The sequence below is a fragment of the Leopardus geoffroyi genome, chromosome C1 (assembly GCF_018350155.1).
Source record: "Leopardus geoffroyi isolate Oge1 chromosome C1, O.geoffroyi_Oge1_pat1.0, whole genome shotgun sequence".
NCBI classification, from domain to species: Eukaryota; Metazoa; Chordata; class Mammalia; order Carnivora; family Felidae; genus Leopardus; species Leopardus geoffroyi.
In genome coordinates this window covers 5,807,518-5,833,368 of record NC_059328.1, presented here as the reverse complement: position 1 = coordinate 5,833,368, position 25,851 = coordinate 5,807,518, and the positions used below count along the sequence as shown (strand labels likewise).

At 55.4% G+C, this 25,851-nt stretch overlaps 1 protein-coding gene across 11 annotated transcripts in view; it reads left to right on the top strand.

Moving 5' to 3' along the window:
• RERE (arginine-glutamic acid dipeptide repeats) overlaps positions 1–24,206 on the top strand; it is a 424,545-nt gene extending 400,339 nt beyond the window's left edge. For 6 of the 11 annotated variants that reach the window (XM_045475552.1, XM_045475551.1, XM_045475545.1 and 3 more), the window contains 11 exons: positions 11,948–12,110; positions 13,234–13,326; positions 13,662–13,861; positions 15,098–15,259; positions 15,761–15,874; positions 16,152–17,473; positions 17,583–17,805; positions 18,122–18,845; positions 20,488–20,634; positions 21,116–21,296; positions 21,650–24,206. In XM_045475552.1, the coding sequence (XP_045331508.1) occupies positions 11,948–12,110; positions 13,234–13,326; positions 13,662–13,861; positions 15,098–15,259; positions 15,761–15,874; positions 16,152–17,473; positions 17,583–17,805; positions 18,122–18,845; positions 20,488–20,634; positions 21,116–21,296; positions 21,650–21,683 (3,363 nt within the window). In that variant the 3' untranslated portion in view covers positions 21,684–24,206. The remainder of the gene's footprint in view (positions 1–11,947; positions 12,111–13,233; positions 13,327–13,661; positions 13,862–15,097; positions 15,260–15,760; positions 15,875–16,151; positions 17,474–17,582; positions 17,806–18,121; positions 18,846–20,487; positions 20,635–21,115; positions 21,297–21,649) is intronic. The other 5 variants (XM_045475550.1, XM_045475549.1, XM_045475554.1 and 2 more) reach the window with 1 other exon arrangement.
• Positions 24,207–25,851: the final 1,645 nt, after the last annotated feature.

The window sequence follows — 25,851 nt, the reverse complement described above, 5'->3', positions numbered from 1 at the left end:
CTGTCCTTTGTTTTACAATTCGACTTGCAGAAATGGATTGTACTTGATAATTTGCTGTGCGTCCATAAAAACCATAAAATATAAGAAGCAATGTTGCGAGAGTGGCTGTTCTCATTTCCTGGCAGTCATTACATGCTTCCAATACAAAAACATTTTTCTCCTAACTGTCCGTTCTGAGCTCAAAAATGGATCTCCCTCCAGCCCCTGTCATTCAATTATCACCTCGGGAAATGCACAGATATAACTGATGATCCCTTTAAAACGTCCTGCAGCATGCCATCCTCTCTCATCCTTCATCTTTTGTCCTGTTCCCGTCATTAAATGTTACATCGCCAATGTATATTTTATAGGGTGACCCTGGCGGTGTCACTTTGATACTGTGCAGGGATAATAAGATTGCACATATAATGAAAGGCCGATAAATAGAAAAATGTTTACGACACGGAGAATGGTGCTTTTAACAGTTTTATGGCTTTCTCTTTTCCTCTCTTCTCTTCTCCCCCTTTGCTGGTAGAATTGTGGTTTTGTTACAGAACGAGAAAACATTAAGAAGGGCGATGTGGTAATAGAACCGACAGCGGTGAAATCCCACTTGCCCTGTTGCTGAACTCCAATAAAATGAATTCAGGAAATAATGAAGTATTCGGCTTCTAGGAAAGAAAACCGGTTTCAGTGAATGAATTCTTGGGGGTTCGGGGAACCCTACAGAGAAGACGCGATTCTTCGCGTGGGCGTTACCGTACTTAAAATGTGAAGTCTTCAACGGCTCCGTAAAACCGGGGATAGAAGCCCCCGAGTGGGCCCTGGTGTGTGGGTCCTGTGTTAAGTGAAGGCCAGTCTTGTCGCTGCATCGGGACTGCCCAGGCTTCTGTGCCACGGGCTGGTGTAGGCACTACACGGGGTGGATTTCAGGCTGGGCCTTAGACGGATTTGTGATGGCCGTGACTCTGTCTTCAAGCAAGTCATTTCCAAATCTGTTTTCTGTTTTTTATTGCTGTTATTTTTGGCTAAGTGGAAGAATCTTCTACGTGTTGCTTGACTGGGAGGTGTCTTAGTGGAGCTGCTTGGAGAGGTGGCAAGGCGAAGAGGTTCAGGAGACCGCCCATTGGCCCTCGAATCATCTCCGTGGTTTTGAGCACACTTCGAAGCCACCACTTTTGATAGATGCTTCCTGCTGGAAGTAATTTGGAAAGATGCTTTGTAGCATATTCAGAAGCCATTTTTTGAAGGACTCTGCTTGATCAAACTCTTCACCTTCCTCAGAGAAAGAAGAGTTACTGCTTTTAGGTCAAGAGGCCTGTGAAGGTCACTTGCTTGGCACATCTCTGTGACATACGCAGCCTAGAGCCAAAAGTAGGCCAGAGGGCTTTGTCCATAGCGGAAGCCATTGGATGGCTTGAGGCGTGGCCGGCAGGTTGTGAGGGGTGCTCGTGGCCGTGGGCTCCCAGGGTCTGTCTGGTACAGTCCTTGGAGCTTGTTCCTGGTGTGGGAAGTAGAACGTATTTGTCTAGGCTTGTGCACAATTCTGATTGTGCACTGTGCCAGCCAGATGTTTTTCTGAACCTGGTACCCCGGCTTCGGGCAGGTGTGGTTCTGTACTTCTTGGGTGCGGCATTGGGGGGTGGGGGAGGTGGCTCCGCCCTGGGGTGGGAAGGCTGGCCACCCATTGTTACCAGGGACGCACAGTGCCTTCGTTTGCTTTTCTTCCTAAACTCTTCAGGGTCCATTGAAGAGGTTTAAGATACTCCCTAGGTGAAAGATAACCCAGATTTGAGCCTCTGGCTTTAAGAAATACATTGACTTCCCCTTAGTTCATAGCAGAGTGGTTAAGAGCATAGGACTCTGGAACCAGACTCCCAGGGCTACCATTTGAAGCTGTGTGAGCTTGGACACATGGCTTTGTCCCCTGTGCCTCGGTTGTCTCATGTGTAAAGCAAGGATGATGCGATTTATGTGTTAGGGTAGCCACGAAGATGACGTGTATATTAAGGAAAACATTTATTGTGCTTAGCTCTCATCATTGCAGATTTCATAAGCCCGGTGAAAGGTGATTGGTGGTCTGTAAATCTGCTGAATGGGGAAGTGGCATTGGATTCCTAAGTCCACCCTCCTGTCACCCCGTGACCCCCACTTTCAGAGCACTGCTTCTAGACACCGCATGCACGTGGCTTACGTTTTCACGGGCCCGTGGAAAATGAACTAAAAATAAGAACAGTGTAGTCATTCTTCATAACGCTGGATATCAAATTAAGGAACTCTTCTTATTTGGATATAGTCTGTCTTTTCTACTTCTTTAGAGCTAAAGTGTCATTTCTTTTATGAAATAATGATGAGATCAAGAAGCAGTTATTTTTAATGACCTTATTTGGCAAAATAAAAAGTCAGTGATCTGGTATCCATTTCTCAGAAGTTAATTTTTTTAATTTCAGGTGAATTTTTTTTTAATATTTATATATTTTGAGAGAGAGAGAGAGCGAGAGAGAGAGAACGAGTGGAGGAGGGGCAGAGAGAGGGAAACACAGACTCCGAAGTAGGTTCCAGGCTTCGTGCTGTCAGCACAGAGCCTGATGCGGGGCTTGAACTCACGAACTGTGAGATCATGACCTGAGCTGAAGTTGGATGCTCAACCGACTGAGCCACGCAGGTGCCCCAATTTCAGGTGAATTTTAATGCTCAGGGAATACTCATCAAATGTTTACTGAATACTCAAGATATTCAAGATACTGCCCTAGACTTGTGGGTATTTGCCAAGGAAGTAGGCACAGACTTGGGGACATTAGGTCACTCATGGTTACGGTTTGGGGCACCTGGATGGCTCAGTTAAGCATCCAACTCTTGGTTTCAGTTCACGGTTCGTGGGTTCGAGCCCCATAATGGGCTCCGTGCTGAGAGGCGGAGCCTGCCTGAGATTCTGTTCTCTCCCTCTTTCTCTGCCCCTCCCCCATTCATGCTGTCTCTCTCTTCCATTCATGGTTACGGTCCAAAGGAGAGCCTGTGAGTACCAGGAGAGAGACAAGTGTGGAAACGTTCAGGTGTGCAAATATGATGACCTCGGGGGCTTGGGGAGAAGGAGAAGGAAGGCTTCAGGGAGAAGATGGCATCTGTGGTGACCTGAGCCCTGACTGGTGAGGACTCGGATCCAGACACTGAGGGGACAGCAGACTGGCCGTCGTGTTTGGCACAAGCCAAGGGCTGTGAGGGTGGGGAATGTGGTAGAAGGGTCTTCTGTGGCCAGAGGGAAAGGCCCGGGAGAGGCAGCAAGGCGACTGGGCCTTTGTTCTGTTGGTCTTGAGGAACCCGGAGCCTTCACTGTGTGGAGAGGGAAGTGACCAGGTCAGAGCTGGGCTTTGGGGAGACTGAGCATCTCTGTGGGAGAGGACAGGCCTGCCTAGGAGCTTGAGTCTGGACATCTGAGTGGAGGGGAGGTGTGGGACCAGACGGAGAATCCACAAGTGGTCAGCAACTGAAGCAACATCGAGCTTAGGAAATCTCGTTACAAGTTTGGCTAAACGGAAAAATATCTCTGTTTCAGTTTCGCCCCAATGTGTAAATAAATAGTGGTCATCATTATTTAAAAAAAAGACAATTCTTTATCCTGCTCAACTAGGATTTTTTAAAGAGAGGTTGGGGGAGTGCCAGTTTCCAGAACATCTCTGTGGGCGTCTTAGCGTGGCCTCTTACAACCTGTTCAGCCCAGGAGAGCGTCACCCGCTTCGAGTCCCCTTTCTCCTCCCTCTCCTTCGCCCTGCCCCCGAGGAGCCCGAGGTGGGTAGGGGAGATCGCCTCGCCCAGACGCAGGCTGCCTCCTCGCCGTCGGGTCCTCTCGCGTGGCACGTTCGGTAGGTGCTCCTCCAGCCTCTTGCGGAAGGCGGTGATTTCTGCCGTGTGCCTTCAAGCAGATCGTCATCCTGTCACGTGCACTCTGAGCCCACAGAGTCGGTGTTTAACGATTAGCAGCAGAGCCGGCTGACGGTGTCGGGGCTCCGTCAGGGATTAGGGGATTCGGTTGGTTAACAAAAGAAGGAGCCCAGGAGAGCACCGCTTTAATTACCAGAGTCGATGCTGGAAGACGACCAGTTGCCTGCTGGAAAAAGATCCGTAAAGGTGGCCGCTCCTGAAGGTAGCTGATGGCGCTACCCGGCACCGGGCTCCTCACCTGAGCTGTTCGGGACACTCGTCAGCTCCAGCCCTGGAGTCCTCAGGGAGCGAAAGGAAACAATGACTGGTACAGGAGCCTGTGCCAGGAAATTTTACTGACTTGCTTCACGACCCTCGAGTTAGTTTTGGCCAAGAAATGCAGCTGTGATTCCCAGGCAGAAGTGGTTGTGGATGTCAGAGGGCCCAAGCTCAGCTGCAGGGTCAGAGCACGCCGGTCCGAGGGCTCCCCAGGGGCCTGGAGTGCGCGGGCTTGCCCAGACCCGCTCCAGGAGCCGGGGCCACGTTCCCCTGTGGCCTTGACCGCCCTTGGGGCCCCGGCTTGGGGAATGAAGTCTGAGAAACAGCTCCGTGCCATATTTCCTTCTCCCTCCTGCCCCTTCTGCGTCTGGGACCTTGTTTTGTAACTAGTCATTGCCTACTGGAACTTCTCTCTGGAAAAACACACCTTTTTTTTTTTTTTTTTTTTTTCTTAACATTTTATTTATTTTTGAGACAGAGCATGAACAGGGGAGGGTCAGAGAGAGGGAGACACAGAATCGGAAACAGGCTCCAGGCTCTGAGCTGGCAGCACAGAGCCCGACATGGGGCTCGAACTCACAGGCCGTGAGATCATGACCTGAGCCGAAGTCGGCCGCTTAACCGACTGAGCCACCCAGGTGCCCCAAAACACACCTTCTTTTAATAAAAGGGGCTGGGGCTTTAGATTTCTCCATTCCATCCAGCAAGGGCGGGTTTCTTTACTTCTCTGCCTGGACCACCAAAGAAGGGACTGGATGGTAACTGAAGGGCATCATCCTTCAAACAGTTTTTGCAGCAAAACACCTTGATTGTAACCAGCTGTGCTTTCGCATGCAGACTTAAGGGAAGGTGTGGATTGGGTGGAGATCATTTAAGTGTACTCTCTCTCGCATTCATGTTAAAATATTTATCTAGCATTGGAACAGTTAATAATAGATCTTAAAGAATTAAAATAACTTCTCCTAAACGCTTACTTTCTAACCCCTGCAGTGGGGTATGTCAGTTGTGTGCAAAGGTATGCATTTGTCAGCCCTACCACACAGTGGGTCCTGTCCCGTCACATCAGCGGACAGGGGCAGGCGGGCTTGAGGGGCCTGAATGGCAGCTTCAGAGAAAAGCTGTATTTCTAATGCCATTATCCATGTGGAGGATGGCTTCTAGGCCTCCTCCCCACCCCTGCTGCCCCTCTGTTTTGAGTACGTGGTACCTGGCTCCGAGAGGATGCCTGTTGATGCTTTGGTGGAGAAGAGGAAGTTAGCAGCGGCTGTCCCTCCTCCGGGGGGGAGGAAGCATTGATGGGTGGCCTCCACTGGGGACCTTCTGTGGCTGGTGCCTGGGCACTCGCTACGGTGCAGGGACCCAGATAGAGTCCTTCCTTCCTTCGTCCCTGCCCCTCCTGTGCACATACCAAGGACTGGTTTGTCAGGGCCTTCCTTGGCCGGACTGAGGCCAGCGGGTGTTAACCATTTTTCCTGCTGGTCACGGAACCGCACTGCGAGAATGGAAGATACAGGAATAGGGCCCTGGACACCGAATTGAAGGGAGTGTGAGAGAAGAGGGTTATTTCCAAAAAACCAAGGCCTCGCTTGGCCTAACAGTAGGTGGCAGGCTGCAGGTACCCCATGGTCTGCGTGCGCTGTGTCCAGCTCGGGGCGTCAAGACTGGTTGGTTGTGGCAATAATAATATGTTATAATCACAAAAATGGGGACTCAATCCTGGGCGTACCCTTATGTTTCTAACATTGGACAAAAACGACTGACTACCTTTTCGCGCCTCCACGTCGGCCTCCCAGGGGTCTCCTGTCTTGAGTTGATGCTGGGCCGAGGTGAGAGAGAACCCAGGGAGTTGAGGGCTTGCTGCTGTGCTCAGTTCAGGACAGACCTGCCCCCCAGTGAGCCCTTGACCCTCGCTGTGCTTACAGTGCCTTCTCGCTCTGCCATCTGTCCTGTGCCTTCACTTCCCCAGGGTCCCTTAGAAGACACATAGCTTATCTTACTTTAAAAAATACATGCGTGTTTGTGTGTGTGTGTGTGTGTGCGTGTGCGTCAGGCTGGACGGGTTACAGGTTCCGCTCCCGTAGCGTTGCGGTGCCTGAAGGAAGGAAATAGTCTTGTCTGCGGGCATCGTTTTAGCCAAGTGGCTACAGGCAAATTAACCTGCTGGTCAGACGGGAAGGAGACCCAGTCGGGTCGTCCCCTGCTGCAGGGCTGCGAGCTCCCACCTCCAGCCCCCGCCCGCCTCTGCTCTTACACACACGCATGAGGTGGGATGCTCACTCTGGACCCTGGGACGCGTCGCCAGTCTGATGTTCACCTAGACGTACCAGCAGAACTTACCTGAAGGCTGCCAGTAAGTGCTGAGCAACCCCAGTACCCCTCATTCCCCATGCTTCAGTTCAGGCTGTCCGGGCCGTGGAGCCATGAAGGGAGCGTGCCCTGCCATTTTATGTCGGGCGAACTTGATGGACTCACGGTCTAACACGAGGCGACACAGAAGTACAATGGTGACCGGGGAGGAGGAACCAGTTCTCCTACTGATTCCAAGTGGTGGAGCCCAGGAAGCTTCTGGATCACAGGAGTGGCTGTGATTGAGCTGTCTGCTGGTGCCTGGAGCCTTTTGTCAACCTGACACTCTCTATCTCTCGTCCCAGCCCCCACCCACCCTGATAGAGGGCTGCACAGAGCATCTTAGACCTCCCTTTTCCTTCTGTCCCCACCCCATGTTTGCTTTTGGATGCAAAATCAGAGAAACCTACAGGGGCCTGCCCCCTCCCCCCTCACTGGCTTGTCTGGGGAGAGGACCTGCTGTGCAGAGCCTGCCTGGGAGGGAAAGCCGGTGCCTAAATCCAGGAGCAAATCTCTTCTTGCCAGCGGCTTTTTGCTTATGACCTGTTGGGAAAATCCAGCGCCCCTGCCCCCCCTTTCACACGCTGCAGAAAAGGTGAAGAGTTGGAGAGAGAGAGAATCCACTAAATATAGACCAGTGGCTTTAAGCGCTTCTCTTGGCGAGCACTGCAGCCCATAATGCTGTCGACCGGAGAGGACGTCGCCCCCTCTCTTTCCCTTTTTGGCCCAGGCACTAACCCAGTTTAGTCGCTCGTGCCGTGTGCAGTTACAGCACAGAGACGGGAGGTGTGCTGGCTGTGAGGCCTTGTCGCGAGGTGGGGGAGAGCCCCGGGAACAAAACCGCCGCCGCGGCCGTTCGTGTCCGCGTTTATGCCTCTGTGTCCGCTTGCAAGCAAAGGCGGGAGCTCATTTGCAAGGCTGCCTTTGTGGAGCTGCCTTTTGATCGATGATTGCCTGTGTTAATGTTTCAGCAAGCTATTGATTTCTGCAACAGCTTTTGTTCCTGAATTTATGTGCAGCGGGTCTCTGCAGCACACACTATGCATGTTTGATTAAAGTTCAATTGACTTCGTTCCTGGTGAGGCCTCTAGCTGCCTCATTCCCTGTTTGTAGAACCAGACCTTTTCCCGACATGTTCTTTTGTTTGTGCTCAAGACCTAGCCACCCATGCAGTCACCAGTATGCTGTTTCTAATCCGCCTAGATTCGCTCCGTTCCAGTGTTTAATCCCTTCGTAGACGGTACAGTGCTTGAGAGGCAGCTAATAAAACCTGGCCTGGATTTTTTTTTTTAAGTTAACTTCATGGCTGTGTAATTGGTATGCATAGCATATATACCGTAAAAGGACACCCACTTTAAGCGCAGTGAGGGCACCGTTCAGGGAGTTTGACGACCGTAAACCCGCGGGGCGTTTATGGGATTTATTCTTTCACCCCGAAAGGTTTCCTCATATTCTTTTATAGGTAGTTTCCTACTTCTTGTCCTCTGGACTCTGGGCAACCACTCGTTTACTTTTTGTGATTGTAGATTTGCCTTTTCCAGAACAGACCCCCCCCCCCCCCCCCCAGTCTGTGCTTTTGTGTCTGGCTGCTTACAGTCAGCGTGATGTTTCGAGGTTGATCCGTGTTGTCACGTAGGTCAGTAGTTGGCCTTTTTACTACCAAGTAGTATCTAGTAAGTGGATGCACGGTGATCTGTTTCTCCCTTCTCCCGTTGAGGGGTATTGAGATAGTTTCCAGTTTGGGGTGGCAAAGAGTAAAGGTTCTCTGAACGTGTTTACGTGGAAAAGTCTTTGTGTGAGCATGCTTTTATTCTTTTGGGTAAACACCGAAGAGTGGGATCAACTGCTGGGTCATATGGTAAATGTTTAGCTTTGTAAGAACTACCAAAGTTTTATGAAGTGGGTGAACCATTTTTATATTCCCACCAGCCAAGTATGAGAGTTCTAGTTGCTACCCCATCTTCCTGAATTTTGAAATGTGTAGTTCTCATTTTCTGAACTGGTTTTAGGCCTATAGTGGAGGGTCCTTCTGGCTTGGTCGTTTGATCCCTGGTACTGAGAAAATAGAATGTGTTCTGGACTCTTTTTCTTGTCAGAAGGCTATTCTTTCCTTCCTTTTTTTTCAAGGGTTATTTAGAGAGAGAGAGAGAGAGCAGGGGAGGGGCAGAGAGAGAATCTCAAGCAGGCTCCATGCTGTGAGCACGGAACCCGACGCAGGGCTCCAGCTCCTGAACCGTGAGATCCTGACCCGAGCCCAAATCAGGAGTCCAACAGCCAACCAGTTGAGCCACCCAGGTGTTGACAAAAAGTTGATGATTATTTCAGTATTGGGTTTCTTTGTCATGTCCTGATTTTCTCACATACTTGAGGAAGACACAGCACAGCAGGAGTGGAGGTTAAGGTTGGGAACCTGGCTTTTCTTGAACCTTTTTCTGCCCGGTGTGTGACGTTAGGCCAGTATCATAGCCTCACTGGACTCTGGCTTGCCCTATTTTAATCTGTGAGTTATGCTGTCTTCTAAGACCATTTGAAACTCTTTCAGACATTCATGTTTGAGAAATAGAAATACATTGAACCTTAACACAGGTTAAAATGGCACAGTTTCACTTACGAGCAGGTTTTTTTTTTTTTTTGATAAATATAGTCGAGTACTGTAAATATATTTTTTCCTCCTTATGATTTTCTTAGTATCATTTTCTTTATTTTATTGTAAGCATGCTGTAAAAAATATATGTAGCATATATAATACGTGTTAATCAACCGTTTATGTTATCAGTAAGGTTTCTGGTCAACGGTAGACTGTTTATTAAGTTTTGGGAGAGTCCGAAGCTGTACCTGGATCTTTGTGTCAGTGCCCCTCACCTCCAGTCCCTTGTAACTGTGTGAGTCAATATCGTGTCACAGATCAACGTTGTACAAAGGTGTTAGGGTGGCTGCTTTTTAACAGCCTGTAAGTCAGGCCGAGGTTTGGCAGAGACCCTGCTAGCACCTTCCCACCTGATTTTCTCTCCCATTTTTGATTCCTTCTCTCTCCTGTAGCTTCCCATTTCCTCTTACACCCCAGGCCTTTCTCATCCACTGGCCCCTAAAATGACTTCAGCTAGAGGAGGTGGGAGGAACCCCAAGGATGTGGGGTCTCACATCCTTCCTTCCAGCTTTGGGATGGGGCCATGGTTCACTGCAGTAGTTGCCCTTTTGAACTGATAGAGCATGTCACGCTGACAAAGTATTGAAGGTGACAGTGACTTGCTTTGGCTTCTGTTCTGTCTTTTCTCATAGGAGGACCAGCGTCAGATCAGTTTTGTATCCGCACAGGTCTCTTAATCCCCCACTGGGTGTCTGGGTTTGTTCCCTCCAGCCAGCCAGCACCAGAAGATCAGTAGAGATAAGTGACTTTCCAAGTCGGGAAAATGGGAGATAAAGGGCAGGAGCCAGGAGCTTCTCAGATGATGACCTCAGGGGCTCGGGACGCTCCGGTCACCACGGGGACAGTTGTAACCTACATTTGTAGAATAACATGTGACAGACAAACAGGTCAGAAATCCAAGGGCATTTCCTACATTTTCCCTTGTTCAGTTACTGTCTCATGGAACTGGAAAGGGGGTGGGGTGAGCTTGTAGATTTGCCTGTGCTCGTCCTTGGTGGCTGGCTCCTGGCCTCCCTTGGCCTGGGGTCACGCTTCATCTGTTAACTATTGGCAGTCCCTAGCATTTTGCTGAGTGGCACTTGGAAAGACTGGAACCTATCCACAGCTCCAAGAGATACATGCTGTGGACCTGTGGAAGCCAGTCAGAAGTTCCTCTGAACCACAGGCTCCTTTAAGGGTCTGGCAACAGCTGCGGTCCCACTTCTTAGAAAATGCACAGGCATAGAATCCAACTCTGAGCAGTGAGCACTCAACACGCGCGGGTTACCTGCTTTGCAGAAGCCGTTTCCCCACTTAAAACCTGCCCCCTTCTCTTCAAACTGACTTCTCATCGTGTTCTAAGGCCATTGCTTCTGGGCGGTGTTTTACTGAAATCTCGTCTAATGGGGTGCTCGGCAATCACAAGAGTTTGTCGCCTAGTATCTGCGCTTATCTCCTTCAGTCTCTCCAGCACTGGCCTTTCCAGCTAGATGGATCTCAGGTCACCGGAGAACAGAATCTCTCGCTCTGGCTCTGGCTCGGCTCTGGCTCTCGGCTCCTCCATTCACAAAGCAGTGAGCCTTCCATGAGGCTAAGTGGTGCTCTGGCCAAGTGGCTCCAACCTTGGGGTACGAGTTGCTCCCAGGTTGACTTCTAGGATACACTGGTCCACCAAGTTGATTGTCCACAGGATTGATTCAGTTAGAGAAGATCAGTGTGATCTAGGCACTCTCACTGCTTTAAGTGTTTTTGGGTTTTTTTTCCTCTAATTCCAGGTGAAGATACTTTATCTTGGGATGTTTAAGAAATTGGTCTTTGTCAGCCAGGGTTAACCAAACGTGGCACAGGGGCAGCAGAAGTGCCCCTTTTTAATGGTTGCATTTGGGTTCATATCCCCTTGCTGTATTTTTTAAAAAGCTGTCTTGCCTGCCTTTCTGCTGGGCCACGAAAACCTTAAAGACCGGCCTTGTGGGGCACCTGGGTGGCTCAGTCGGTTAAGCCTCCCCCTTTGGCTCAGGTCATCATCTTGCAGTTCGCTGCTTCGAGCCCCGCATCGGGCTCTCTGCTGTCTGCACAGAGCCCGCCTCTGCTGCTCTGTCTCCCTCTCTCTCTGCCCCTGCCCAGCTCGTTCTCTTTCTCTCTCAAAAATTTAAAAACGAAAGACTGACCTTGTGACATGTGGCATTTCATCTCTGCATCAGTGCCCCTGTGTACGGGGCCCTCGGGCGTCACCTTCAGGATTTTGTACCAGCTTGTCCCACTGTGGTCACTCAGACCGGGTGGAGGCCGTGGGGCAGTTCTCCTGGGTTTGGGGAGAACTCCTTTTTTCCTGACCCCGGCTCCCCACCACCTGAGCGCCTGAATTGTTGGGGTTTTTTGGAGGGGGAGAGGGGTTGTTTCTGGAATAGCCTAAGTGGCCAGGCGTTCCCTTGTCACACCTGTATGATTTCAGTGCGGTGCGGTGAAGAAACCATCTGTGCGCACACACGGTTAGCGGGCAGGGATTTTCCCTTTTCTCTGTTGTTTATTGCTGTACCTCCATGCTGGCGTCTGGCACATGGCAGCTACTCAGCAGGTACTTGTTGAATGAATGAATGTTCTAGATATCTAGAGGTTCTGCTCCCCTGGGCTGAGGGGACAAGTCCAGTCCCCCTCACGACTCAGGAGCAAAGCGTCCTTTGCGCTCCTCCCCGGCACAGCCGATCCCAAGTAGCTCCTGCTCCTGGCAGAAGAGGGCGCTGCAGGGCAGGGAGAAGCCATCCCGAGCCCTTCGACACCGCCGGCCCTTCTCTCCCGCAGGGGGAGCTGATCACCTTCTATTACTACTGGAAGAAAACCCCCGAAGCAGCCAGCTCCCGGGCCCATCGCCGGCACCGCAGGCAGGCCGTGTTCAGGAGGATCAAGACCCGCACCGCGTCCACACCCGTCAGCACACCCTCCAGACCACCGTCCAGCGAGTTCCGTAAGTGCGGGGCTGCTCGCTGTCCCGGTTCTGGGCCTGCACTCACAGGTGTCCTTGTCGCAGAGTGGCTTGGGGACATCATGTGTGTGGTGCAGGCGTATGAAACTTGCGCCTGGATGTAGCACTGACTTGGGGGACTTGGTAGGAGAGGTTCATAAATTATTTATGCATTTAAATTTTTTAAGTAAACTCAACATCATTGTAGCTTTTTATAAAAGCGTAAGTCTTGACTTGTCCTGGGGTGTTTTCGATAATTTCAGAGGAGATTTCCCACTTCATGGCAGGTGTCCTGTTTGAGTTACTGCGTTGGTATTGTGTTGGCAATAAGATTCACATTTTCTTCTTTTTCTCCTCTTGATCCCAGTGTAATATGCAGAATAATTGGATGTTTTCTTAACCTTTTTTTTTTTAATTATTTAAAAATTTTTTATTTTAAAATGTCTTGTTTTTTGAGAGAGAGAGAGTGCGGGTGGGAGAGGGACAGAGACAGAAGGGGACGGAGGATCTGAAGTGGGCTCTGTGCTGACAGACTGACAGCAGTGAGCCCGACGCGGGGCTCGAACTCACAAACTGTGAGATCATGACCTCAGCCGAAGTCGGACGCTCAACCCACCGAGCCACCCAGGCGCCGCAGATGCCTTCTTAACCCGTAAAAGCTGGCGTGCAGCAGCGGGGCCGGTGGTTCTGTCCTGGCCCAGGGCGCTCCGCCTGAGGGTTGCTTACGTGGGACATGCAAACCAGAATCGACCCAGTAGGGCTGGCAGGGGCGGGACTCGGTGGAGAGGGAGCGCCTCGGGACGTCCGCATGTGTCAGGGAAAGCACTTGGACGCACTTCGCCTGCTCCCATTCCCAGTTTGTGGGCATCAGTGCTCGCCACTCCGGGATGCGGGTGTGACGCCAGTCCCCCGAAATACGGTAGGGCAGACCCTCGGGTACTTCACCCGAGTTTTCGTTCTGATCACCGGCCCTGAGGAATTCAGAGTGGGCCTTCGTGAACACTGCCCCTTCCAGGCGACTCTGGTGGCTCAGAGCCTGGGGCAGGCCACGGGTCACAGGTGGTCCCGGTCTTGGCCAAGCATGATGGTGTCTCCCCCATCCCTGTTGTGTTCCTGCCATGCCCAGTGGACCTGAGTTCAGCCAGCGAGGATGACTTTGACAGTGAGGACAGCGAGCAGGAGTTGAAGGGGTACGCCTGCCGCCACTGCTTCACCACCAGTAAGTGGGGGTCTGCGGGAAGGCCGGGGGGGGGGGGGGGGGGCGCTTTCGCTGAGGCAGGCCAGGTTCAGGCGCTTCCAGGTTCGGAACGTCTCGTGAGTCCAGTTGAAGACCTGCCAGGGAGTCACTGGCCTGACGTCCGCATTGCGCTTCAGGGTTGCTTGAGAAAAAGCAGAAGTTCGTATTTGTCGTCACTCCCCTGTCGAGCAGTCGGTGCGGTCGGGGCGGAGGCGGCGGGTATTCCTGAAATCCTCTCCCGCCCTGGGAGAGAGCGGCGGGTGTCTGTCCGAGCCCACGGAGGGGCCCCCCACCCGCACCCCTCTTGCCTCACGCAGCCTCCAAAGACTGGCACCACGGGGGCCGGGAGAACATCCTCCTGTGCACGGACTGCCGCATCCACTTCAAGAAGTACGGCGAGCTCCCCCCCATCGAGAAGCCCGTGGACCCCCCACCATTCATGTTCAAACCTGTCAAAGAGGAAGACGATGGGCTCAGTGGGAAGCATAGCATGAGGACACGGCGCAGTCGTGGCTCGGTGAGTCCTCGGGCAGGCGACCTGGGCCGCTTCGGGTTACTAGGACGCTCGGGCTTGTGCCTCCCGGGAGGCTGGGAGGTGACGGGTTTTATGTAGAGGACCAGCCTCCTTGAAGGAGTGATTGGCCCCAAAATACTAGTTCTGTCTGTGGGTCTGGGAAGAGCCTCTGTTCTCTCCTTCCCTCCCTCGTGTCGTCCTCGGGGAGTCAGTGGGGTGTGTGTCCTGAACTCAGCGTCAGTTTCTGGCTCAGTGCGTGCTCTCCAAGTCCCTCAGACCTGCCTCTGGCCCCTGAGCCTGACACCTGCAGTGGCCGTGTCTCTGCTGCCTAAACTTGGAGCTGCCTTTTTTTTTTTTTTTTTTTTTTTTTTAATAAGTATTTGATCCAGTTTTGGAAACTTTCGGTACATTTTTGTCCTCACTATATAGCCCTTTTCATAAAGAGGTTTTGTTTTCTAGGTTGGAAATATGTCAGCAGGGCCTTTGGGAGTGAGAGTTCTCACTAGGGATACCGCCAGAGTCTTCCCCCGTGGCCAGCCTCCCCAGCGGCCCTTGCAGGCCTGTAGAGGACACCGTCCACCTTCCTCTGACCCTAGCATCTTGTCAAGGCTGCCGCGCCCTGGCCACCCAGCACATGGACTGGCGTGAATCATTGTATCCCCATCTCCTCTGAGTCCCATGGCTTTGCAGAAATGAACCGAAGTGCTTGGTGGTTTTAGGAGCTGAGCCACATTATTTGACGGTTTATCTCTTTGGGTCATTTCCCATCCTGTCAGATGAAATCAGCAGGTGTTTGGTTTGGGCAAGGAAGTGGGCAGTTCTGTGGAACAAACGGGAAGGGTGGGGTGATTTAAAGCAGGCCCTGTGTGTGATTGCCATTCTGGAGGACCTGGCAGAGTAAACGGCCCTCGCCAACTTCTGCCCCTCGGAAAACCTTGCTCGTTTCTACCGCACAGCATCCAGGACCATCCCTGGAGATGAGCATTTTAAGTTAAGAACTGCTGTCTCCTCCGTGTGAACCCACCCATTCACCCCTCGTTCCTCCCTTCAGTCTGCATTGACCCCCACACCGTGAGGAAAAGCTGCAGGTGCCTGTCGCTTGCCAGCACCCTGGTCTGGGATTTGCCATAGGGCAGGTGTTTGGGTCTGCTCCCGAGGCTCCAGCATGTATGCTGGGCCCAGGTGGCCCACAGCAGAGCCTGGGGTCCAGTCTCACCAGCCTCTGGTCTGGGTGGGCAGATGTCTACACTGCGCAGCGGTCGTAAGAAGCAGCCAGCCAGCCCTGATGGTCGCGCCTCGCCGATCAATGAAGACATCCGCTCCAGTGGCCGGAACTCACCCAGCGCTGCCAGCACCTCCAGCAATGACAGTAAAGCAGAGACAGTGAAGAAGTCGGCCAAGGTGAGGTGCCTGTCACCCAGGGTAGCGGGGGCTGCTTGGGCCTGCCCCCTCATTAACACCCTAGGTTGCTGGAGTTGATGTTCAGCTCCCTCAGACATGGGGCTGCGGGTCGTTCCTGGAGCCGCCCTGGGCATCAGCATTGCCTGGCCTAGGGCTGTGGACTGGGGTCTGGGGTCTGGGGTCCAGGGCCTGGACAAAAGTGGTCCGCTGCAGCTCCCAGCACTGACTTTCAGGAGCCGTCTCTGCCTCAAGTTTCCCAAGGCCTCGGAGGCAAAGGGTAGGGTGTGATTAGAAAGGCTCCCTCCCCCCAAAGCCAAGTTATTTCCACCCCCAGATATTTGTTTTCTCCCGGCCTCAGCTGGTCCCTTCCAGAACTTTCTTGCTTCTGGAGATGGAACTCAGAATACAGGAGCAAGGTGTCAGCAAACCATTGTCGTCTCTCCCGAGGCTGAGGGACCCCCTCCCTCGGCCTGATGCCCCTCATGGGCTTTCCCACTGCAGAAAGTGAAGGAGGAAGCCTCATCCCCCCTCAAGAACGCCAAGCGCCAGCGGGAGAAGGTGGCCTCCGATGCAGAGGAGGCCGACAGGACCAGCTCCAAGAAGACAAAAACCCAGGTGAGCTGTGCAGCCTAGCCACAGGGACTGTAGCTCAGGGACTGCTAACACCCCCCGAGAAGCCCTGAGCCCAGGGTCTCCCTGGAGCATGGCAGGGCCCTGTCTCCTAGGGAGGGACCTAGAGTGGCCTCCGACGCCAGCCGGACCAAAGGAGGACCTGAGGTCCCCGGGGCCAGGCTCGCCACCTCATCTGCACGAACCTTTGTGGTGCGCCCGGCACGAGGCAGAGAGAGCCGTTGCCCTCCGAGAGCTTCATCCCTCCCGTCTCCGGCCCTAGGAAATCAGCCGGCCCAACTCGCCATCCGAAGGCGAGGGAGAGAGTTCTGACAGCCGCAGCGTCAACGATGAGGGCAGCAGTGACCCCAAAGACATCGACCAGGACAATCGCAGCACGTCCCCCAGCATCCCCAGCCCCCAGGACAACGAGAGCGACTCGGACTCTTCGGCCCAGCAACAGATGCTACAGGCCCAGCCACCGGCCTTGCAGGCTCCCAGTGCGGCCACTCCGGCTCCCTCCGCCGCCCCCCCAGGGGCCCCCCAGCTCCCCGCACCGGGACCCGTGCCCTCTGCCACTGCGGGCCCTCCCCAGGGCTCCCCCTCAGCCTCCCAGCCCCCCAGCCAGCCGCAGGCCCCAGCGGCTCCCGCTCCCCATGCGCACATTCAGCAGGCACCCGCCCTGCACCCACAGCGGCTGCCCTCACCCCATCCCCCGCTGCAGTCCCTGACTGCGCCGGCTGGCCAGCCCTCCGCCCCACCCCACAGCCAGCCCCCGCTGCATAGTCAGGGCCCGGGCGGCCCCCACAGCCTCCAGGCCGGGCCCCTGCTGCAGCACCCAGGCCCCCCTCAGCCCTTTGGCCTCCCTCCCCAGGCCCCTCAGGCGTCAGCTCTCCCTCATGCCTCCCTGCAGCCCCCAGCCTCGCAGTCAGCACTGCAGCCCCAGCAGCCTCCGCGGGAGCAGCCCCTGCCGCCGGCCCCCTTGGCCATGCCCCACATCAAGCCCCCACCTACCACGCCCATCCCCCAGCTGCCGGCCCCACAAGCCCACAAGCACCCGCCTCACCTCTCAGGGCCCTCGCCCTTCTCCATGAATGCCAACCTCCCACCCCCACCGGCACTGAAGCCCCTGAGCTCGCTGTCCACGCATCACCCTCCCTCGGCCCACCCGCCTCCCCTGCAGCTCATGCCGCAGAGCCAGCCCCTGCCCTCCTCCCCTGCCCAGCCCCCAGTGCTGACCCAGAGCCAGAGCCTGCCCCCTGCCGCTCACCCCCCAGCAGGCCTCCACCAGGTGCCTCCCCAGCCCCCATTTGCTCAGCACCCCTTTGTCCCTGGGGGCCCCCCTCCCATCACTCCCCCCGCCTGCTCCTCCACCTCCACCCCACCCGCGGGGCCTGGCCCTTCAGCCCCGCCACCCTGCTCTGCCGCCGTTTCTTCGGGAGGCGGCGTACCCGGGGGGACAGCCTGCCCGCTCCCCCCCGTCCAGATCAAGGAAGAGGCTCTGGATGATGCCGAGGAGCCCGAAAGCCCCCCGCCCCCACCCAGGAGCCCGTCCCCTGAGCCCACTGTGGTGGACACCCCCAGCCATGCCAGCCAGTCAGCCAGGTACCGGCTTCCCCGGAGCGTGGGCACAGCCAGGGCAGGGACAGGCTGGGCGGCTGGGGCAGGCGGAGGCCCCGGCAGGGCCCCATCGAGAGACGTGACCTTTCTTCAGGTTCTACAAACACCTGGACCGTGGGTACAACTCATGTGCGCGGACGGACCTGTATTTCATGCCTCTGGCGGGATCCAAACTGGCCAAGAAGAGGGAGGAGGCCATCGAGAAGGCCAAACGGGAGGCTGAGCAGAAAGCACGCGAGGAACGAGAGCGCGAGAAGGAGAAGGAGAAGGAGCGCGAACGGGAGCGCGAGCGGGAGCGGGAGGCGGAGCGAGCGGCCGTAAGTTGGGGTCCACCAGGCTCGTGGGGTCCCTCTGCAGCCCCGCTCTGGGGCTCACTGTCTCAGCTACGCTCTCGGATGCCCGCGGGCGTTATCTTTTCTCTCAGAGGCACAGCCCCGGCTGGGGCACAAGGGAAGCTGAAAGCACAGAGCAGGCTGTCCCAGCAGGGTCCAGACCGCGTGCTTGCGGCCCCAGCCTGTCCCCGGCCATGGTTGGGGCTGGCCCCTGGTGCCGCGGAGGAGGGACCAGGTTGGCTGGTCGGTATAGGCCGGCAGCTGGGCACCTGCCGCTCACACCCCCGCCCCCTTCCTTCAGCAGAAGGCGTCCAGCTCAGCCCACGAGGGCCGCCTCAGCGACCCCCAGCTCAGTGGTCCCGGCCACATGCGGCCATCCTTCGAGCCGCCACCAACCACCATTGCTGCGGTGCCTCCGTACATCGGGCCCGACACTCCCGCTCTTCGGACTCTGAGCGAGTACGCTCGGCCCCACGTCATGTCGCCCACCAACCGCAACCACCCCTTCTACATGCCCCTCAACCCTACCGACCCCCTGCTGGCCTACCACATGCCCGGCCTCTACAACGTGGACCCCACCATCCGCGAGCGGGAGCTCCGGGAGAGGGAGATCCGGGAGAGGGAGATCCGCGAGCGGGAGCTGCGGGAGAGGATGAAGCCGGGCTTCGAGGTGAAGCCCCCGGAGCTGGATCCCCTGCACCCGGCCACCAACCCCATGGAGCACTTCGCCCGGCACAGCGCCCTCACCATCCCCCCCACTGCGGGCCCCCACCCTTTTGCTTCTTTCCACCCGGGCCTGAACCCCCTGGAGCGGGAGAGACTGGCCCTGGCGGGCCCCCAGCTGCGGCCTGAGATGAGCTACCCTGATAGACTGGCGGCCGAGCGGATCCACGCTGAGCGCATGGCCTCGCTGACCAGCGACCCCCTGGCCCGCCTGCAGATGTTCAACGTGACTCCGCACCACCACCAGCACTCACACATCCACTCACACCTTCACCTCCACCAGCAGGACCCCCTCCATCAAGGTGGGTGCCCCCCGGGCCGGGCTGCGACAGGGTGCTGTGGGCTGAGCTCTGGTTGACAAGGTACGGACCAGACGGGCAGAGCCGCTGTCCAGAGGCGGGGGCAGTTCTTTCCCGAAGGAATCCTCAATTCCTCACAGACCTGAGGACGTTCAGCATCTGTCTGGGAATCCTCAGCTTGCGGTCTCCTGGTTAAAGCTTCATTTCTTGGTCCTGTGCCTCCGGTGCCAGGGATAGCAGGAAGCAGCCTGCGCTCACTGAGGCAGGTTCAGGGCGGGAGGTGGGGCCTTGGAGCCCAGGCGAGGCCATGGGACACCAGGGAGACTCTAGGGAATCTTTGAGTGAGAACTTAAAAAGAACATTCCTTCTGTTCCCCACTGAGGGGCGGGGCCTGGGCTTCTGCTGGCTCATCTGGTCAGGACCACCCGGCTCTCTCTGTCCACCCTGGGAACGAGAGCTCCCCCAGGCCCGCCGACCGGCCAGCTGGGGTGAGGGGGGCTGTGCCTGCACCGGGGCACCGGGGCCTGCCGTGGGCTCCTGTGGCACAGCCCACGTGCAGGACTCCCAAGCGGGTAGACCTGCCTCCGGACTAGGGAGGAGGGTGACAGATGGAGCAGGACCGGAGGTGGGGAGGCCTGCACCTTCTTTCTACCTGTGCGCCCAGCCCCGATGCAGGGACCCGGACTCTGTGCACGAGGGTGGTTCTGGGGAAGCCGAGGAGCTGTCACGTTTACCCCATAGTCCTGACGTCTGGAACTTCGTTGCCGCCCGGCATGGGCTAAGCTCCGTGGCCGGTGGATGTGTCCTAATGCCGCATGGGGACAGGCAGTCGTTTGTTCATACAGCATTCATCCGCTTGGCAGATATTTGAGTGCCTGTGATGTGTTGGGCACAGTTGTCAGTGTTGACAACAGCCCTACGCACGTTACCTTCCCAGCCTAGAAGCGGTCAGTCAGCGTATCTTGGAGTGTGAAAAGCAGCGCGTGTTCTGGAGGACAGCAGAGCAGGGACAGGGAACAGGGGAGCTGGGGGCAAGGTTGCTGTTAGAGAGGAAAGCTCGCCAAGATGGCAACTTTTGAGCGGGCTCGACGATGGGCAAAGACGTCCACAGGGACAGGGCGAGCAGGGGCACCTGGCCTGAGAGGAGAAAGCGGGGCTTAGTGAGTCTCACCCCGCCGGCTTCTGGGCAGAGGGCCAGGGAGGCAGCTCTGGGCAGCGTTGCCAGTCCGGCTGGCAGCTGGGCGAGAAACGCTGGCTGGACCCGAGCAGCCCTCGGGTTCCGGTGGACCTGACAGGTGCAGGGCAAGCCTGGGGTGTTGGGCTGGGTGGGCTCTGATGACATGGGGTCCTCGGCAAGACGGTGGCGGGGGTGGGGGGGGGAGACTGTGCCTCTAGCCATGCTCAGGAGTGAGCGGAGGGGCTGTGTGTGAATAGCCGGCTCTTTACCTCCCTCTTGCTTTCTGGAACTTTACTGCGGGTGGGGGTGAGGGCAGCCACCGTGGGTCAGGACTTTTGGTGGCCCTGGTGGCCGGGAGCCGGCCGTGGTGAGGAGGAAGCCACCGGTAGTCACGGCCAAGGAGGGCAGACACGGAGAGAGCCCCGGCGCCCCGCACCGCCCGCATCTGGACTTCTGCCCCTCTTTTAGGTTCAGCAGGCCCGGTGCACCCGCTGGTTGACCCCCTGACCGCTGGCCCTCACCTGGCTCGCTTTCCCTACCCCCCCGGCACCCTCCCCAACCCTCTGCTTGGACAGCCCCCCCATGAGCACGAGATGCTTCGTCATCCAGTTTTTGGTAAGAACGCACCCGGGGAAGGAGGGGTCCAGGTCCAGTGCGAGAGTTGGGTTGGTATCTGATGCCCCGTTCGTTCATTCCCTCATCCACGTCTTCAGCAAATACCCGATGATGTTTCCCGAGAGCTGGTGGGGGGGGGATGGGTAGAGATGCGTAAGAGCCAGGACGAGGGCAGTGCGACATGAAGGAACAACAGAGGCGCTGAATTCACATTGAGGGGTCAGAGCGGACCTCTGTGAAGAAGAGCCTGAGCCACGAGGCCTGAGGACGAGGGAGCGTGTATTCCGTCCGTGTTCCCCCAGCCTCCAGCCCTGGGGTCAGGGGATCGCAGGGGCAGTGCCTGCTGCCCGGGTCCCTGCGGAGTAAGCAGCCCTCCTGCTCCCCGCCTCGGGAGGCCGTCTCCTGACCTGACCTCCTCGCCAGCCTCGTCCCGGCCGCTCCCTTGGCCCCTCTGTCTCAAAGGCCGTTCTGTGTCTGGCAGGGACCCCCTACCCCCGAGACCTGCCTGGGGCCATCCCACCCCCCATGTCTGCGGCCCACCAGCTGCAGGCCATGCATGCCCAGTCAGCAGAGCTGCAGAGACTGGCCATGGAGCAGCAGTGGCTGCACGGACACCCCCACATGCACGGTGGCCACCTACCAAGTCAGGAAGATTATTACAGGTGAGGCGGGGAGGGGCCGGGAGCGGGGGAGGGCCTCACTGTCTGAGCCCAGGCTCCCACCTGTCCCACCTGTGGCCACTGACCCAGCCTGACGGTCGCCCCTCCTGGCCGTGCCCACCGTGTGCTTCGCCCGTTTCCACAAAGGCCACGCTCCCCCGCCCCCCGTGGCTCTGCGGGCCCCGGCCTCTTGGCCCTGGAGGGGACTCCCAGGGAGCCATCTTGACGGGAGGGAGACGAGGGGAGGGTCGGCTGCACGGGAGGCCACTCTGGTTACCTGGACCCTCGAGCTGCATGCCTGGTCGCACCTGCCCAGGCCTGGTGCTGAATACTTTCTCCCTTTTTTCCCTTTCTAGTCGACTGAAGAAAGAAGGTGACAAGCAGTTATAAGTTATTTATTTGTTAACGCTGGCTGTGGAAACCCCAGTTCTTGGGGGGAGAAACAGGACTTTTTACATACAATACGAGCTACAGAAGCAAAAAGAATATCTTCTAAAGATGTCTTTATATATTTAAAAACCCCACAACTAAAAATGTTATCAGCATAATAGTGTTTGTTTGTAGAGAGAATACCTTGAGACTGGTTTGGGTCTCCCTGCATGACAGTCCCCCAGAAACTTAGTGAGTCCTGGACTGGACTGAACATTCAGAAAACTTTCCCTGCAATCTTGGGGTTTGGCTTTAGTTTTCTTTTCCTTCCTTGATTTCTCGGTGGGTGCTAGAATCCAGTTCACACCCTTCACTGTGTGTGCAAGACACACTCAGCCACGTGTGTCCCAGAGCCCACGAGGTCTGCAGATAGGTGGCATAGGAGTTTGGAATCCAAGAGCTATAATTTTTAAAAAAACTTTTATTTTAATACATTGTAGGAAATCTTCATAATTTGAGAAAGTTCTGCAGCATGGCTTTTTACGTCTGTAAATAAATAATTTTAGAACGGCATTTTTTTTCTTCCACAAACTATTCTGATCTATTTTTTCCAGCCATGTCACTAATTGTGAATTCCTACCAGCTATTGACAGAATACAGAGTTGATTTTTTAATAAAAAGTTATATATAATTATCCCTTTAATTAAAGGGAACAGATGGGCGTTACTAATTACAAACGGGCAGGAGCTTGGGACGAGGTTTGGTCGCAGCAGTGGGCATCCAGGGGTTTGCAGGGACGATGTTACAAACCGTTTCTTTGTTTTGCTGCCTTGGTTTTCACTTCTGTCTGTTCTGGCTTGTGCTTCGCCAGAGGTGCGGATATTTGTTAGGTCGAACCTTTTTTATTTTGTACCAGGAGCGCTGGAGTTAAGTGTCCACCTTGTTGTGTCTCCACGGGATAGAAAGCACATGTTTCTGTGTGTCTGACTGTAGATTTCCTTATACATTTCTATGCACACACATTTGGCTGTTCTGGATGAACTGCCTTCTTAAATACTCTGACAATTTCGTAAACATTCTAGAAAATTCAACAAGAAAACGATTCCCTACAAATAGCACACGCTTGCCAAAGGAATCTGTTAGAAACTTCCCCTGTTGTGTGTGTCATCACTAGGATCTCCCTGCACTGAGGCCAGGCCACCCCTGCCGCACGGCTTGAGGCCGCTTTTGCTTGAGGGAGGCCCGGAGTTGGCACGGTTATGGGTGGGGACGCCGTTTGAGTCCCACTCTTGCTCTCGTTCCTGGTCGGAATGGCTTCCTCCTGCCTGGGAGCTGCCCCTCTGAGGGCTCGGGCTGCTCTGCAGGGGGCCCGCCTCTCCTTCCTAGTTGTGGACGTGATGCACTTTCTCCAGAGCGGGGCCGGGCGTGGGGGGTGTCTGCGCCTGTTGACGAAGTGTTCTGTCGGGATGTGACCTTTCCCCGTTCCTCTCCCCTCAGGCTGGGAGTCACGTCCAAGAGCTGTGGGATGACAAGAGCACGTGTGGGTCGGTGGATGTGGGGCGTGTCTAGGGCTGGAGCCGAGTCGAGGGTAGGAAGAGAGGCTGGCGCTTTGACCCAGAAGCCAGCAGGTGTGAGCTCAGATCTAGGTTCCGGATTCAAACCTGCATCAGGGCCATTTCCAGTTTCTGTTAAAACTACGTCTGGTTTCAGTCGGGACAGATAGAGGATTGTTTTGTCTGTTGGGAATGTTTGTGGTTCTCTCCTTTGATTTTTCTCTCATTCCATTTCTGCCTTAACTTTAGCTCCTTAGAGGGGAGGCGAGCTCAGATGAACCCTGTGTCATCAGACTTGGGGCCGCAGGGGCACGAGGCACTTGTTTCCTCTGGGGGGCGGGCCGGCTCTCCTGCAGCCCCTGCCCCGCTGCCCCCACCTTCTCTGCCATCTTTGGTTTCCTCTTGGTGGCACACAGTGCCTGCCATTCAGTTAAACCTTTGCCGCCTCTCTGTGTCCTCCGTTTTTCCAAAGAAGAGACGGAGCGAAGTACTCGGAAGTCTCTACTTGAAAACTGTCTGCAGGCGTTTTCTTGTTCGGTTTTGGTTCTTTCCCCATATCCCAGGGTGAAGCACTGAGATTCTTCCACTTACAAACCTGCAACCCGAAACCCTCACCTGGTCAGCTGCACTTGGTTTAGGAGGCCCCAGACCTTCACGGTGTCTTTGAAGCCCGACCCCTTGGTTTCCTTTTGGATTTTCCTTCCTTTTGTTTGAAGTTTGGTTTTGCTTTTCTGTGTTTTGTACGTATCTCGTTGAATGTTGTCAAGATTGAGCTTTGTTTCACTGCAGGAGCAGAGTGTACATTCTGATTTGCTACGTTTATATATATCTTGAAGCTAAATGTATATATGAGTAGTTTGCCATGAGATAACACAGTGTAAACAGAGTAGACACCCAGAAATCGTGACTTCTGTGTTCTCTCCATTTTGAGTCTTTTGTAATTTTTTTGAAATATTTGTGGACATAAATAAAACCGAGCTACACTACAACAGCTGGGTGTTGACCGGTGGACTGTGTCTCATTCCTGGGAGCGGGCGGGGAGATTGGCAGTCGCCCTCCACCTAGGTCCCCCAGGGCGGGCAAGGGGCGGAGGGGAGCGCCCGGTTCCCCGCCGTTACTGGCACGCGGCTCGCCTGCCCTCCAAAGCAGCTTCCGGAAAGATTCCTGTCTGCCATGCCTGGTAGGAAGGGCAGGGTTTCTCTGGCTGAGTGCTGCCAGGGGCTTGCTCCAGCCTGACTGGCTGCAGTGAGCTCACCCAAGCAGCAGAATGGGTCCGGGGGTGATGGCCCTGGGACCAGGAACAAGCACCCGCCCAGGTGAAGGGGCGTGTAGCTCCTTCCCCCGCTCAGAGGAGAGGTCTGAGCCACCCACCAACCAGCACGGTGGCCTCCTACTCCTGTCCCCTCTCCCCCTCTCGTGGAGGCCTGCCAGTGCCCTAGTCCACCCTCAGAGTTGCTCTCTGGGATCACCCCATCGCAGAGGGACGGACAGCAGATGGCCCGCAGGGTGTGGACGTGGCCGTGAGGAGGCAGCAGTCATCAGAATGGATTCGGGCCGTGCTTTCAGCGACCGGCAAGGGCATTTTCTTGAAGCTTCCAGACTGTCCCTGGAAATTTATACGCTCACCTCTCCATCTGGAATATGGGTTTCTAGATGTCCTGGGAGATGGAGTGAGAGCAACCCAGAGTACTTAACTATTGATAAACTGCCCTCAAACCAGGCAGACAGACTCCCGTGGTGGGGAAGGCCTGGGGAACGGCACGTGTCAGAACTACTGACCTTGGACGAGAAAACTTTGCCAACCAGAGGGTCCCGGGTGGCCTGACATCGGTGGCCCTAGAGACGCTTCTGTGTCCTCCCAACAGCAGGAGTCCCGCTCAGCAGCTTGGGTAGTTAGGGGGGACAAAGTTGAGGGGCCCGCAGAGGGGGCACAGGTGACTGTCGTTCTGGGTCAGGGACGAACAGGCAGGATGGGAGCGGCCAGGGGCGTAGAGGGAAGGGGGAAGCAGCTGGAACCCAGGTGCCTGCTCTGCTGGTCTTTTATCCACTGTATTTTATGAAAATAGCGTTTCGTAGACCTGAATTTATGAATACCAATTTCAAGTAGGTTAAATGATCAGACTTGCGTGTCTGTGAACGGATGTGTGGATTTATGCTGCAGAAAGAACCCTCATCAGCGCTGCACAGGTTGTAGTAGTTTCTCCGGTGTGGACAACTGTGGCCATTGTCCCCACCCTGCCACACACCCTTCCCGAGGCAGGGGGCCTGCGGCAATGGATTCACGTGAAGGAGAAAGGGTCTGCCGTCCGGCCACTGTACCCCTGGCCAGGCCCTCGTCACTAGCTGCGCTCCTCAGATGAGCTGGCGCTGGGGCGCCACTCTGCCCCTGGGTCCCTGTGAGTGGATCTTCAGCTTGGCCGTGGTGGCTCAGCAGCCCCTCCCATCCTGCTCCCAGCCTGCTGCAAACTAAGGAAGTGATACTCTGCAGGGCTGGGCCCATGGTCGCTGTATCGATAAATGTCTCTGGTGAGCGCAGGTGAACGGGGTGCCCCGCGTGGGCACCACCTATGTAAATGGAGGTCGCTTGTCTGTAGGGTGAGGATGCACAACAGAGAGATGAGCAGTGACCTCCCACA